Below are 17,098 nucleotides of genomic sequence, written 5' to 3' on the forward strand. Positions count from 1 at the left end.
CCCAATAAATGAATGGGAAACCTAGAAAATATTGGAGTAATCTGCAATTTGCCTTTTCATCTACCTCTAAAACCAAAACATGCTTCTACTTTGCCTCTAGATAGTCTATAATTATATTTATATTCATTATATTTAATGCTTAAATAAAAAGTATAATTATATACATTTTTAACATTTTTACTGATAGGCATATTATTTTGGTATAAGAACAATAAATAAAATTTCAATTTTCCCTACACATCTTAGTGTTTTAAAATATGGGTTCTTTTTCTTCTCCCTATAAGAACACTGATATAACATATTTAAAGTTAAACAATCAGTCCATTTTTATTATCTGGGTTACTGCTGTGATAACACATGAACAGCTAATATTTTAAAGTAATCATGTTCTTTAAAAAGGGAAATTTACTATTAATAGTTTTAAAACAGAATATTTAAAAGCTACATTAGTTCTGACAAAGAAAAAAGGACTGCAGCTTTTTTGATTCAATGTAGGAAGAAGAGAGAGCGTATTCTTTTGAAAATGGTGTAGGAAACAGGTCGATATGGCTTAATAAGCCGAGCATCAAATTTTAAAAATTAGACTCATATGTGGAATTTAAGAAAGAAAACAGGAGAACATATGGGAAGGAGGAAAAGAAAAAAACGAGTGGGAAACAAGCCATAGGTGACTCTTTTTTTTTAAAGATTTTATTTATTTGTCAGAGAGAGAGAGAGAGCACAAGCAGGGGAGGCAGGCAGAGGGAGAAGAGGCTCCCCACTGAGCAAGAAGCCCAATATGGGACTTGATCCCGGGACCCTGGGATCATGACCTGAGCTGAACACAAGACACTTAACGGACTAACCCACCCAGGCAACCTGCCATAAATGACTCTTAACAACAGAGAACAAACAGGGTTGCTGGAGGTAGGTGGGTGGGGGATAGGCTAGATGGATGATGGGTATTAAGGAGGGCACTTGTGATGAGCACTGAGTGTTATATGTAAGTGATGAATCATTGAATTCTACTCCTGAAACCAATATTGTACTGTACGTTCACTAAAAAATTAAAATTAAAAAAAAAATCACAGACTATGAATCCTAACTTTGGCTCTGACACTCATTTCTATGTGTAATGAACTATTTTCACTTCTTTTACCACATAAATTAGCCTTAACTGTAGGATCATGAAACCAAATGACTAAAGTTCTTAGACTGTTGGCCTTATGGCTACTGAATTAGCAGATGACCAATTTGATATACAGAATGTTGGAGCCTTTTTCTAAGTTTCTAGAGTAATATTCAGATTGGAAGGTGCTAAGAAAGAGAACATTCAGAAAAATCTTCTCTGAGAAAGGCTGAGGGTTCCCATTTTAGAGAGGTTATCAGTCATTATAAATCACAATAAATGCTACTAATTTGTGGGAGTGGGAGGATACAACGGCCACTGGAGAGGCTCCATGCTCACACAAGCCATCCACTATCCTCTGGCACCAAGAGGAGAGGACTTTATAATTTAGTCAGGTCTCAAAAGAATGAATGATTCACTTGTATCACTAAGCACGGAATTATGATCCTTTGTAACATAGGAGATTCATAGATCATTTCAAAAAACAGTATCTTAACTGTCCTTGGATTTCATAATTGCACAAAACACTTCGCTCAGCTTTTTTTGAAACTTGTAACATCTATAAACACAGATAAGCTTAAAATATGGCAACTGTGGTTTTAGTTTTCAGCACATCTTTCATATATTACTGAAGAAACTAAATTGACAATGAAATTGAGAGACGACACAGGCTCTACCAGAAAAAAAAAACCTCATAGTTAAAAACAGAAAAACAGAGGTGCCTGGCTGGCTCAACGTCAGTGGAGCATGTGACTCTTGATGTCAGGGTTGTGAGTTCAAACCCCACACTGGGCACAGAGGTTACTTTAAAAAAAAAAACAAAAAACAACCCACACATGCAAAAATTTTTCCTCCTAATTTGCTATGTGCCCTTGTGTGAGTTACTTAAGATATTTTCCTATTTACAACAACCTATAATACTATTACAGAAACCTGTAATACTATTATCCTAACTTTGTTATAATATACTTCTCCCATTTAGGGGCATTCAACAAATATCAATGGCCAAAAAGAAACTAATCAAACTATCTGAACATAAATCTGACTTCATTTGCTACCCTGCATTGAAAAAGTCCTCTGGCTTTTGTTAGGATTCCTCTGGTTGTCTCATCTTTAAATTCATCAGATCTCTTTGACCTCAATGAATTTATTAATATAATTTTATACCATTGCTCTGTCTGGGGAAACTGTACTCATAACATTTACAGTCATTTACCAAACTTGCTACATGGATTCCTAGATTAACTTTAGTAAGAAATAATCTAGAGTACTTTCCATATGCATATACCATACAAATATATGACTTAATATAGTATTTTAAAATGTAAGCTAAATATCATTTTACATTAGCTTTAAGAAGTGTTTTTAGATGAGAGAAAAAGGAGCTGTGTCCTTCCCTTCAAGAAACACAACCTCCTACTCCATCAGCATAGTTTTCCTACTAGATAGTCATACATGGGCTCTTTACAATTCTGTTCTCCCACTGGAGATCAGCAGTTAGTATTAAATCAATATTTTCACAAGGGACTATTAGACATAAGACCTTCTGAGACTTGGAATATATGTCAAAGTGTTTTAACTATGAACATATATTACGTATAACTGCTTTACAGATATCACTGGTCACAGAACGTACTTTTTGCTCAGAGTAATGCATTCACTAACTTCCATTCAAATACACATTCACCCTGCACTCTTGCCAGAAACTATGTAAATTAAATTAGGTCCAAAGCCTGGAAAAACGTGGGAAATGGATACAAAAACTGTTTAGGCATTCTTAGAAATTCACACAGATAAATCATTACATGCTGCCTAGAACTGTTACCTTTTAAGGAGTCAGCAAATATGTACACACCATAAAATAAATAATGGGGAAAAAAGCCATGCAAATATATAGGCTACTTGGATACTCAGTAGTCAAGCAGCAAGACAGCTACTGAAGTGACTTTAAGAGATACAGGGAGATTGTTTATTGTCATCACTGGGGAAATATTTTATAGCTAAGTTGTAGTTACCTACATAAATGATACAGTTTAGTCCAGTTTTACAAACAACAGACTCCGAAATTTAGGAGTAAATAAAGAAGACAGCTCTTATGCCTTACATGCTGTATGTCTTTTGTAAACAACATGAGCTTTCACCACCAGCAAACTACCAACTCCTCTGGCTCTCACCCTTTGTATACTACCCAGATTCCCTAGTAATAACAATGTTATTTAATGCTTTTGAGGGAAACAGAGCATTCACACACACACACAGCCCATATATCAAGGCACTAAGCAGCACAGGACAGGACAGTGATTCACTAGTGCTGTGTTCAAGTAGACGGTGCAGTGTGTGACAAGTAATTCGTTTCTAACAATAAAGTACCAAAGTTGGCAAGGTTATGTTTTAATATAAAATTAATATTCTCTATAATATATCATCATTCTCATCTACTCACATTCCACCATGCTTTCCTGAGTGAGAGTCAAAGGAGAAGTCAGCAGTAAGAGGTCCTGGAACAAGAGATGACCAAAGCCTATAATACTAATACTGTGCTGTAGTCCAAGGGAAGTGAACTGGAATCACAAGCCAGAACAATAACGGTGACAAAGGTTAAAACCACCAGTAAATGCTAGGCATTAAGTATCAATGGTTACCAAGAATACACACAGAGAGGTAACCAGACATTATATGCCTACGGATCAAAGAACAGACCACCAGCTACATGAAGGTCTCACTGATGTGATCAAATTAAATCTATCAACCCTCTGGTTCCAGCTGCCAATTTGCAGAAAAGGCAGAGGAGAGAGAAACACTTTGCAATGCACTGTGAATGAGCAGTTGGCAAACCCAGACTACAGGAGAGGATGCAGGTCAAATGGCCCAGGTTCTTTAACAGGAAAATTGTAAGAGGCAGAACCCATACATCAAGGGTTAGTAAATTACCAGTGTGTGAGCCAAATCTGAACTGCCCTCTATTTTTTATCAATAAAGTTATAATAACATAGCCACACCCATGTGTTTATGTACTGTCTATGGCTGCTTTCATACTAACATGGCAGAGCTGAGTTATGATAGAGACAAAAAGCCTGCAAAACCAAAAATCTTTGCTATCCAGAGCTTTATGGAAAAGGTTTGCCAATCTCTACTACAGACTAATGGAGACTTATAACAAAAAAAAATTTTAACGGGCAAAATTTGTGAGACACAAATAACTCTACAAACTATTTGTAGAGATAGAGCTGATTTTAAATTTTATATGGAAAATAAAAGGACTTAGTATAGCCCCCCCCAAAAAACTTTGAAAAAGAACAAAGTTGGAGGACTTACACTACCTGATTTCAAGTCTTCCTACAAAGTTATAGTAATCAAGATAATATGACACTGACAAAAGGACAGACACCCAGTTCAAGAGTATAGACTAGAGAGTTCAGAAACAGATGTACACACATGGTCAAGTGATTTTCAACAGAGGTGTCACAGCAATTAATTTACGCTGGAACAACCGGAATGCATTTGCAAAAAGAAGAAAAGGAAAAAGAGCCCTGAACCTCTTTGCTCACACCATATATAAAATTCAACTCCAATTAATCACAGACCTAAAAGTAAAAACCAGAACTGTAAAACTTTGAAAAGAAAACATAGGAGCAAATTTTATGACTGTGGGTTAAGCACACATTTCTTACATAAAACATAAAAACTACAAACTGTGAAAGAAAAAATGATAAACTGAACATCAATCAAAATTAAAAACTTCTGTTCTTCCAAAGAAATTAAGACAAGTCATAGACTGAAAGAAAATATTTTCAAAAGAATATTTGATAAAGGAATTGTGTCTAGAAAACATAAAGAACTCTTAGAAATTATTAAGAACACAACACAGTCTTTAAAATATAAACAATAGATTTGAACTGATACTTGACCAAAGAAGAGGTACAGGTGGCAAATAGGTAGATGAAAAGTTGCTCAACTTCATTAGTCATTAGGGAAATACAAATTTAAAGCCACAATGAGATAACTCCATGTACTTAATTGAATGGCTGAAATTAAATAAACTAATCATCCAAAATGTTGCTAAACTGTGGAGCAACTAGAACATCTATACTTTGCTGGTGGGCACAGAAAATAGCACAGCAGCTTTGGAAAATAGTCTGGCAGTTTCTTATAAAGTTAAAAATACATTTATCATATGAACTAGTTAGTAATTCAGTGCCTAAATATTCATTCACTCATGAGAATTGCAGGCGTATGTCTACACAAAAACCTAAAGAGAATGTTTACAGCTTTCATCCATAAAAGCCAAAAACCAGAAACAATCCAAATGTCCAACAACTGGTGATTGGTTAAATATACTGTGGCACATCCATACGATGGAATACTACTCAGCAATGAAAAAGGGCACACTACTGATAAATGCAACAACACGGAAGTCTCCAAAGCATCATGCTAAGGGAGAGGCATGACACAAGGCCTATGATTCTATTGATATGACACTCTGGAAAAGACAAAACTATAGGAATTAATGACAGAGGAGCATGAGCGAAGTTTTGGGGGAATTGTGTATTGGTTCCATGACTATACACACTTACTAAAAACTCACATGTCTGCATCTGTAAAATGAGTGATTTTTTACTGTATATAAATTTTACCTCAATAAGCCTGACTTAACAAAAAAAATGCACAACTGGGGCACCTGGGTGGCTCAGTTGGTTAAGCATCTGCCTTCGGCTCAGGTCATGATCTTGGGGTCCAGGCATCGAGCCTGGCATCGCATCGGGCTCCCTGCTCGCAGGGAGTCTGCTTTTCCCTCTACCTCTGCCCTTTCCCCCTGCTCGTGCTCTCTCTTTCTCTCTCTCAAATAAATAAAATATTTTAAAATACACACACACACACATAAATATATGTTTTTAAATACATATATTTTTATATATGTGTATAAAATACATATGATGAAACTTTACTCAGCAAAAGAATGAAATCTTGGTATTCATAACAATATGGGTGATCCTAGAAGATATTAAGCTAAGTGAAATAAGCCAGAAAAAGATAAGTACCATGATTTCACTAAAATGTGGAATCTAAAAAACAAAACAACAAACAAATAAACATAAACCCAGAAATAGACTTATAAATAGAGAACAAACTGATGGTTACCAGAGAGAGGAGGGTTGGGGGAAAGGCGAAATAGGTGAAGGGGATTAAGATGTACAAACTTCAGATAATAAAATAAATAAATTATAGGGGATGAAAAGTACAACATAGAGAATATAGTCAACAATATCATAATTACTTTGTATGGTGACACATGGTAACTATACTTATTGTGGTGAACATTTTGCAATGTATATAAGTCTCGAATCACTATGTTGCACCCCTGAAACTTCAATAATACTGTATGTTAACTATACTTCAATAAAAAAAAGATTTAAAAACACCAATAGAAATAGAAAGAAAGAAACAGAACTCTAATAGCCATGAAACTTTGTTATCTACTATGAGACTTTGATGCAATTCACTTAATCCTGTATAATCTTTTGGAAACACAAGATTATTTATTTATTTATTATTTATTTATTAATAAAGATACATTTTTTCACATTTTATGTGAAATTACATAAAAGAAGTAAGCCTATAAGCCATTCAGAATTTTAGTGCTGATGAAATGAGAGTACACTTAGGAATGTACTTTGAAATACTGTAACATTGTCTACAAAGGCAAAATACTCTTACAACCACATAGAACCATCAAGAGTATCATTCCTCTGCCTAAAGCCTTTCAGTGACACCATCTACATAGCAGCAACTTTCAGGGTTCTTTGTGGAAAGCCAGGACTCAGTAGACATGCTTCAGGGGCAGGGAACTGCCTACATGTACAGATGGTGCCTCGCACAAGAGCGCCTGTTCTAAGCGGGTCTGATATCCGGCTGGTGCGGCTCGCCACGCCTTCAACCCTGGTGAAGAGACTTTTTTTGTATGTCTCTAAGTCACTCAAAGGTACTCTCAGAGCTAGCTGTAGCCCTATTCAAAGAGTCACCCATAAACTAATACCTTCTTTTTCTCACACAATAACAATGTAACCTGTCCAAAAAGTTTCTGCATAATTAAGACAAACCACGAATGAGCACATTTTATATTTCTACTTCCCTGATTATAAATGATTTGAGCCATTCGAGTTCCTTTTCTGTGAATTGCCTGTTTCTGTCCATGCTTTTTTGTTGGGTTGTTTTTCCTTGAGTCACAGAAGTTATTTATATACTATGAATCAATCTTTGTCAGTTATACGTCAGTAAATCTCTTCTACTCTATGAAAACTTACATATTGTGAGACTATAAACTGATAAATTTTAGGAGAGTAATTTAGTAATAACCGGTATAGAGGAAGGTGGAAATGCTTGAAGTCCCAGGCTTTCCACCTCTAGACTTCCACGTTAGAGAAACTGTCATACATGAGAACAAAGATATACTTACAAGGTTATTCATTACGGTATAATTTTTAATAGCAAAACACTGAAATCAGTGATGGCCTTCATGATCTACGTAATCAACCCACCTCATTTCCCATCCTTCCCTATTTTCTCATGAGTTCTATTTACTTATTTATTCATTAGCTGCCTTACCCAATACTGTAAAGCACTTGCTCCGAACTAGACACCATGCTTACAGGCAGGCAACTGTGCCTAACTACTTGCAGTTGTCCTGCTAAAACGTGGTCACCATGCTTACAAGCAGGCAACTGTGCCTAACTACTTGCAGTTGTCCTGCTAAAACGTGGTCACCATGCTTACAGGCAGGCAACTGTGCTTAACTACTTGCAGTTGTCCTGCTAAAACGTGGTCTTTTACCACCTACAGGAGGTTTTTCCTGTCCTTCCTCTGGGTCCTGTCACAACCTTCTACAAAGTACTTTCCAGCACTCCATTATCCTTGTTATTCAACTACCTAACAATAAAATAAGTGGAGGCAGTCCCAAATTACACAGTTAATTAAGTCTCAGAACAAGGGAGAATTCTGTTTTTATTAGATCCCATCTGATAATTATCAAAAAATAAAATTTATTTTCCAAGCCAACATTTAGTGCTAGAACACTATTTTCAAGAGGCTCTCTTAAACACCACATGATCTCATTTATATCTGGAATCTTAAAAAAAAAAAAGTTCATAATACAGAGAACAGATGGTGGTTGTCAGAGGCAGGGGGTGGGGAGTGGGCAAATGGGTTAAAGGAGTCAAAAGGCACAAACTTCCAGTTATAAAATAAATAAATTCTGGCAATACAATGGCATACAGTACAGCATGGCAACTACAGTTAATAACACTGTATTGCATATTTGCAAGTGACTAAGAAAGTAGATCTTAAAAGTTCTCATCATAATAAAACAAATTCTATAACTACGTATGGTGACAGATCTTAACTAGGCTTCTTGTGCTGATGTTTTCACAATATATACAAATATCAAATCATTATATTGTACACCTGAAACCTCATATAATGTCGTATGTCATTTACACCAAAAAAGGGAGGTGTCTTGATCAACATGGTATCCCCAGCACTTAGATCACTGCCTGACACATAACAGTCACTCAATAAATACTTGGTAAGAAAAGACTAAAAAGCTTCAACAATATTACCTGACAAAAAATGCTGTTTAAAAGTGAACACAGTTATTTATTTTTGTAGATGATTTGTTACTGAATAAAGTAAATTGTTAGTTTTCTTATATAAAACATTTTATATCTATCTATCTATCCATCCATCTATCCATCTATCCATCTATCTATCTGGTGAGCTACACTTACAAGGTCCTACCCAAATACTTTTAGGACATGAATTTCCTCCCTATGCAAGGCTGCCAAAGATTCAAAGTCAAACATTTTCTTCTCTGTGTTACTAATGAAGGAAAACTCCTACATTAACAACAAATGTCTGAAATCACAGCATTACTGTTAGATATGTAACATTTTATATACAAAATATGCATGGAGGTAAAAATAGATAAAAGTATGCTTACTACCTAAAAATAGCACTCCTGTTAAAGAGTGAGGAATGAAATCAAACACACACTCTCTCATTCACACACACACACACACACACAATCTTTGTTAAAAAGTTATTTGCATACTTTGAGTTGAGAAAATTTCATGCCATAAAAGGTATAATAAATCTAGTGGGTATTGGGCCTCATCTGTGCTCTTTTCTGTATTATTATTCTATTGCATAATGTAATTATGAATATTTATATAAAAACCCAAGATACAAAGACTTAAGCCCTCTGAGTTATTAAATCCAAGAGGGTAAAAATGGCTAAGTTATCCTCCCAACTAATTCTATTTAAAGCTGGAAAATCAATAATCACTAGTTGGAAAAAACTAGAAAATAATAGGACCCAAATTTGTACCTCTAGACTTATGAAATTATTTTGATTCAAATAGACTACTGATTTTATCTTTTAGGATTAAATTCAGTTAATTCCAAATGGTAGTTCCTTGTCCAAACAAATAGTATAACAATAATAGTAAACTAGTATGATATTTTTGCTGTAACTAAAAGACATACGGGGGAGTTTTGAGGAATGAATTATTAAGTCTTTTAGACATAAAGAGGCTTGGAAATCATGCTAGTGAAAACCAGAAAGTATCAGCGATCAAATTTGATGTCAACTTTATCAACTATTTGTGATTCTGAAACATACCGAAGTCTCATAGTAAAGAGCCTCTCAGAGAAGAGTATGAATAGCCTGGTATATATATAAAAAAAAAAGTCTTATAATGAATTATACAAAATTGTGCCAAAAATATTAATGGAAAGCTAAAAATTAGTTTAATATAGTTTTATGGAATACACTAATGAAAGTAAACAATTATGGTAGCTTTGATTTGGAAAGGATCTTACATATTATCCACTGACAATCTAAATCCTTCACTGAAGGACAAAGAAACTGAAACCCTGAGAAATTAGGCGTTTCACCAATCATCAAACAAAACGTTAAGTGTCAGTGCAAAGATCAGAACCCAGGTCTTCAGGCTTCGGTCCAGTGCTTTTTTACTTCAATCACAGTAAACTAGAAAAACAAAGGTATTCATCAGAGCCCTTCATGTTGGATTTTAAGGTACTCTGCCCTCTTCTATACGCATATACCCTTCCAAATATAGCTATGTTTTCATCTGTCCTTTCTTCCTGTCTCACAATCTCAGAAATTGAGATCCTCCTCCTTTAGCTCAATATTAATCTCTTCAACTACTTTCTGGAATCCATCCCTCCCCATCTCTCAAGAATCTTGCTCCATCAATAGTTACTTTTACTCCTCTATTTTCAGCCTTTCTAAATGACAGTTCACAGGGCAGCTGGCTTCCCTCGGAACAAGCAAGTGAAAGAGAGTGCCCAAGACAGAAGCCATAGCCCTTTGTAAAGTCATCTTAGAAGTAACATCCCATCACTTTTACCTAATTCTATTTGTTAAAAGCAAGTCAGCAAGTACAGACCACACTCACAGAAGGGGAATTACACAAGGGTGGGACTACCAGAAGGCTGGAGTCCAAGAAGCCATCTTAGAGGCTGCCTGCTACAGCTTCCAAAGAAGAAAAGCACAAAGGAGACTTGATAACAAGATACCAGGGATACCAGAACGTCTTCTGAAGCAGGAAATAAGAAAATGTGATAGTGGGGGCACCTGGGTGGCACAGCGGTTAAGTGTCTGCCTTCGGCTCAGGGCGTGATCCCGGCGTTATGGGATTGAGCCCCACATCAGGCTCCTCCGCTATGAGCCTGCTTCTTCCTCTCCCACTCCCCCTGCTTGTGTTCCCTCTCTCGCTGGCTGTCTCTATCTCTGTCAAATAAATAAATAAAATCTTTAAAAAAAAATAAAATAAAATGTGATAGTGGCACAAGGATAGATGTATTGACTAATGGAATAAAAACAGAGCCCAGAAACAAGTCAATGCATAAGTGGAGCTTTGAATGACAGAGGTGATATGTCAAATAATGAGGAAAGGGGGGACTATTCAGCAAATGGAAGTAGAAAAAAATGATTATCCACATGAAAACGAGGTCCCTAACCTTCCTCTCACACCATTAAGAAAAAACTTTAAAACTCTTAGTGAAAACACAGGTGAGTTTTTCTTAGACCTTTAGACAGGAAATATTTCTTAACCTAGACACAAAGACATTGGTTATGAAAAATGTATAAATATGATTATATTCAAATTAAGAACTGTTGTTCATCAAAAATACCTGAAGACAGATTTAAGAACTGGGAAACAGAACCAAAAGGATTATTGTCAAGAATATATGAAGAACTCCTACAAGTCAATGAGAAAACTGCCAATAATCCAACAGTCAAAGGATATGAATAGGAATTTCTCAAAAAGAAATGATAAATATATCAAGAAATGTTTAATAGATCAGAGATCAGAAAAATACAAATTAAGGCCACCATGAGATAACCCATTCAACTGACAAAAATTTTGAAGTCTGACAATACTAAATGTCAGAAACAATACAACTTCAAGAGATCTTGTTTACACTGCAAGTGGAAAGTAAAGTGAGGCAACCACTTTGGAAAATAGTTTGAAATTATCCCCTAAAGTCGCACATTAGCAACTCTCCACTGACAGGAAAGTAGATGTGAAAACTAGGGTAGAATCATACGATGGAATATGATATGGCAGCCAAAACCAAATACATAATGGATAATAGTATTAATACTGAGTGTATAAAGTCAGTGTCAAAGATTATATGCTCTTTATAAAGTTAAAAAGATCTAAAATTTAAAAATTTCCAAAGAATATGGGATTCAGGATGAGTTACCTCAGGACAGTGGAAGCAAAGAAGGAGGGGACCCATACAGTTAGATGTAAGTTACCGTCAAGAATCTAGTTTCGGGGCTCCTGGGTGGCACAGCGGTTAAGCGTCTGCCTTTGGCTCAAGGCGTGATCCTGGCGTTATGGGATCGAGCCCCACATTAGGCTCCTCCGCTATGAGCCTGCTTCTTCCTCTCCCACTCCCCCTGCTTGTGTTCCCTCTCTCGCTGGTTGTCTCTATCTATCTCTGTCGAATAAATAAATAAAATCTTAAAAAAAAAAAAGAATCTAGTTTTGTTTTATGAGGTTGATTTGGAGAACATGTCATGAAATAAAGATATGTTTAATCCAATTCTGTGTAGCAAAGGTTTTTTAAAAAGATCCCATGGCACTTTCTTTGATTTCAACTTGCAAGTTAAGCACACTCTTCACCAACAGATATAATTGGTATAATTTGTATCAATTCACAATTCAAGTATAATGGTCTTGCCTCCTTGTAAGAATGAAAACATTTTCTGTTCTCTTTATGATAGTATTTCTATCATATATATTCCTTTCCTGAAAAAGTACTGACAATACAGTAGTGCTAAATACTTGTTAAATGCTCATATTTAACTTATTCCTCAAATTACCAAGAGTAAAGTTATGATCCCTGTACCCTATATTCCTTTAAAAATATATTACTACCTCGAATTTAATGATTCCTAGTGGAAAGGAACTAACCTGTTAAAGACCAAAATCACCTGCCCACCTGTTGTGGCTGAGGGAAGCACTGATGGGTGTAGGCACCACAGTCTGTAATCCTTCTCCTTCTATCTCAGTCCCGACAAGGCAGATGAGCTGGAGATCTGGTAATCCAACACAATTTACTTCATGCCAACTTTTACCTGAAAGTGCATCATTTAACGGACAATAATGTTTATCAACAGTAAAAGATAAAATTATAAATTCTACCTAATACTCCACTGAGCAAACTTCACCCATAATGTTATCTTCTCTTTACTTTTCTAGTATTCTGTTACCCTGTAATTCCCAATGTAAATGAAGAAATTACAAAACTGACAAAATTAACAGACAATGCTTAAATGCCATGTCCCAACCCAACTCCCCATCCCCCCGCCATAACCCCAACAATAAAACAATAAAACAACTTACTCTCCATGAGGTCCAGGTAAACCAAGAATGCTATATAAACTTGGCTGGCATCTCCTATATCTAATTCCATCATTTCTAAATACTGAAAATAAAAATGTAATTGTCAGAGAAGGAAGAACCTCTTAATATTTTCTTTCACTCAATCAACTACTCATAAAATATATATAAAAAGTAGAAGACTCTCTTTTAGGTACAGTGGGGTTAGAAAGCAGTTATTACCTGATCCCCGTCTCTAAAAAATACTTGGCAATTTTTAAGGCAAACACACAGACACTTGCAATCGTTAGGCAAATAACCCATGACAGTAATTAAAAACCAGTGTGTGAAATAAAAAAAAAAACAAACATGAGACAAGTCAGAGGAGCTCTACTGGGATGGCTTGGTTGGTGAGTGTTTCATGGCAGAGGTGGATACAGATCGGGCCCTGAAGGGTGAATATGATCTGAGTAAATAGAGAAGGCAGGATAACAGTGTGAGTAATCACGCATAGGTGGGAATAGGCCACATGGATTCAAAGGCCTATAAAGAAATCTATCTACCAGGAGTGGAGACATCTTTTAACAGGATTTCTGCTGCAGCACATTAATGAGAGCCACTATTTCCATGGTCTCTGTTTGCCTATGAAGAAAGTCCGCTAAAATGCCACTCCTAACTTCTTTCAGACCTGCTGGTCAGCACTGGAGAACATTCTTCAGTGGACTACCCCTGCAAGGGAAGCCTGAGGTTTTCTAGCTATCCCAGTGATTCACTGGGTAAGCAGGCCTAACGCAGAGGTGAGGCATTAGCAGACCCACATGGGTACAGACCTGCAGTCATATTCTCCCACTAGCTTCATCATAAGTATGGGCAGGTTCAGGAGAACAGGGGTACTATTAGTTGTCCCCCTCACACCTCAAATGTTTGAAAATGACACTGAAATTAATTGGTAATTGGAGACCAGGTTGCAAGGTCTTGATAGCTAAGCTAAAAGTCTGAATTTTACCCATAAAGAAATACTGAGGATTTCTAAGCATGAAAATAAAACAATGAAATTAATGTTCATTACTATATATTTATTTATATATTATATAGTGCTTACTATATATCAAGTGCTTTATAAATATTAACTGATTTAATCCTGTCACAACCCTCTATGGTAAGTACTCTTATTACTGTATTTTACAGATGAGGAAACTGAAGAACAATGAGATTTTAAAACTTCCAAAAACAAAAAACTACAAAGCTGGTGATCTAACAGAGTTTTCAAACTCCAGCAGTCAAAGCCTCAGGCAGAACTTTTGGGTTCATGCTCCTTAACAGTGTTATGGTTCTTCTTTTTATGGCACCGAATGACATATGCATGTTTGTTTTTCTCACCTTGATGGTAAATAAGGGGATAGAGGAGGAGGATAAAATCAAGAGAGAACATGAAAAGGGGTTAACTCTTTTCATTTTCTTGGCTGTTTCTAGATAATGATCTATGAAATACTGCTTCCCAGCAGAAGACTATTGTACTAAAATAACTAGGCCAGTCTCTGAGATTCCTACAAAACGCCCATCTCCATTCACTGTCCATTCACTGCTTGGGAAGTTACTGGTCCAAGGCAGCAATTTGCCAACAAGCAGAAGCAAGCAAAGGTACTCTACCTCTTTGCTGCTTTACCAAAAACAAAAAAACAAAACAAAACAAAACCCCCACCACATCCAAATGTTGAGCAGTTCTGCTTTGGGGAAGAATCTATCCAAACTTTACAAGAAATTAGAAAAATCAGGAAATAGCACTTCAGCAAAATCACAACGCACACTCTGGGCTCAAGGCTAAGTGCAAACGTGGCTGTGCCTAAGCCTTGATCTTTCTACCTATCCATGGCCCGCAAGCTGTTTTTTGCGGTGGGTACTGTGGTTACTCGGTTAAGGCGAGGATTAAATGAGACCATCCTCAAAAGGGGCCCCACACAGCAAAACTCAGAAATTGGTGGAATGATTATTATTGTGCTCTGCCCGGAGAGGCGCTGGATTTAACGTCTTGCTCTGGAAAGGCTTGGGTGGGTGTGTGTCTGGGGCGGGAGGAGGAGGGGGCGTCAGAACAATAGTTCAACTCCTTTAAACAAAACCAAGCCTGCCCGCCACGGGCAGTGTGCACGCGGGCCCCCTTCCGGGAGGTTCGCGCGCAAACTCTGCGACCCGGCCCCGCAGGGAGGCGAGGGCGACGGCGGCGGCCTTCCACCCGGGGAAGGGGCCCCGAATGGGCGCCCTGCTCCTCTCGCGCCTGCTGACCTTTGGGTGGGTGCCCATCCAGGCGTCCTCCGGGGCCCATGGGTGGGCGCCGCCGCCGCTGCGAACGCCGCCCGGGCCCAGACCGCTGCAGCCCGGGGTGGGCTCGGAATCACCGCGCTCCTCCATGCCGGGCAGGGCGGCGAGCGGGTGGTGCACCGCGCCCCGCGCCCGGCCAGAAGCAGGGGCGCGCGCGTCCGGGTTCCGCTTCCCGGGCGCGCGCCGCCTGCGCGCGGAGGGCGACACACACCGGGAGGAAAGCGAGATGAGCTCCTCCCTCTGGCAGATGCGCCTAGAACCTCAGCCGACACGCTCCCGTTTCCAGTTTATTCAAATCTGGGCAGAGACAGGAGGAAGAGTTCAAGAGTACCCTTAGGCCAGAAGCCCTTAATTCTCCTCCCGTCGATGCTACTTGCAGCCCTGTTGAGAAAGTAGGAAATACTGAAGGCGTCTGGGTCTTCAGCCTGATAACAGGAAAAGCCTCGTTCTGTTCCCTGTCAGGTGAGTTTTAAGTGTGGAAGTCGATGAGATCTCTGTAGAAGAAAGTGGAAAGAAGAAAGAGAAGAAAGACTAGACTGCCAAGAACCATGTTTTTAGGCGGGACCCACGTTTCAGGAGTAGAGGAGCAAGAGTAAACACGACTTGCTGAATGAGCGGTCAGAAAATAAGTTGCAAAGCCTCGTGAGCACGTGACCTGGAAACCAAAGATGAGGAGTTTCCGAGAGGCAGAGTAGAACATTTGAACCCTTTATGCAATAGAATCCAGAACCTCTACAACTTAGATATGATTCAAAATATCAAGAAAATGGGTTACATTTTTTTTAGTCTGACCCTGAGATGAATCACATGTTGAAACTGACAGATAAGGATTTTAAACTATTAGAACTTTCCTTAATAAAGTAAAACAAAACATGTTTTCAGTAAATGAAAACCTCAGGAGACAAAAATCTCATAAGAGAAAAAGGAAAAAGAGCAAATGGAAATTCTGAAAAATTAAAATTTCAGAAAAAAAAATTCACTGGGTGGATTTAACAGCCAAATGGAAATTACAGAGGAAAAATTAAGTGAACTTGAAGTTAGAGTAATCTTCCAAGAAATCATCCAAGGTAAACAACAAACAGAAAAACCATTTTAAAAAATGGACAGAACCTCAGAGACCTGCTGCATGACATCAAACAATCCAACATACATGTAAATGGAATACCAGAAGGAGAAAAGAAAGACAATGGGACAGAAAAAAAAATTGAAGAAATAAAAAATTGCCCCAAATTTGATGAAAGAGAAATTTGCAGGTACAAAATGCTACATGAATAGCAAGCAAAAGAAACATGGTGAAGTCCACACTGCGGTCAACTTGTTAAAAGCCACATGAAAAGCTTGAAGGTATCAGAGAGACAGAGAGAAAGGGAGGAAGCATGGGAGGGAGAAAGAAGAAAGAAAGAAGAAAAGAAAAAGAAAAAAGAAAGCAGTGCCTTCCATACAGGCAAAAGAAGCGCATCTATTCCTAATGTGAGGGAAAACCACACATGAAGATTCGTAAACTGCCCCAGAATGTATTTCATTTGAATGAGGCCATTAAAGTTTATTTCCACAGAGCAGCTGCTAACCCCCAAAGAAGCAAATGACACTGAAATTAGTAGGCTCCATGAAGCACTGAACAGCGACACTAATTCAAGTAATTAGAAGTAAATAAATCCCTCTGACTTCTAAAGATCCCAATCAGTTCCAATGATGGTATGTATAGAAGCATTAACAACAGTTTGTTCCTAATATGAGTATTGGGGAAATTTTATAAATCAGT

General features: G+C 37.6%; 1 protein-coding gene across 1 annotated transcript in view; it reads right to left on the bottom strand.

Annotated features, from left to right (window-relative positions):
- TSEN15 (tRNA splicing endonuclease subunit 15) overlaps window positions 1–15,497 on the bottom strand; it is a 30,116-nt gene extending 14,619 nt beyond the window's left edge. The window contains exons 1-3 of the mRNA XM_002929121.4: window positions 15,301–15,497; window positions 13,045–13,126; window positions 12,641–12,776 (exon numbers count right to left, since the gene is read on the bottom strand). Of these exons, the coding sequence (XP_002929167.1) occupies window positions 12,641–12,776; window positions 13,045–13,126; window positions 15,301–15,426 (344 nt within the window). The 5' untranslated portion in view covers window positions 15,427–15,497. The remainder of the gene's footprint in view (window positions 1–12,640; window positions 12,777–13,044; window positions 13,127–15,300) is intronic.
- Window positions 15,498–17,098: the final 1,601 nt, after the last annotated feature.

The sequence above is a fragment of the Ailuropoda melanoleuca genome, chromosome 8, assembly GCF_002007445.2.
Source record: "Ailuropoda melanoleuca isolate Jingjing chromosome 8, ASM200744v2, whole genome shotgun sequence".
Lineage (NCBI taxonomy): Eukaryota > Metazoa > Chordata > Mammalia > Carnivora > Ursidae > Ailuropoda > Ailuropoda melanoleuca.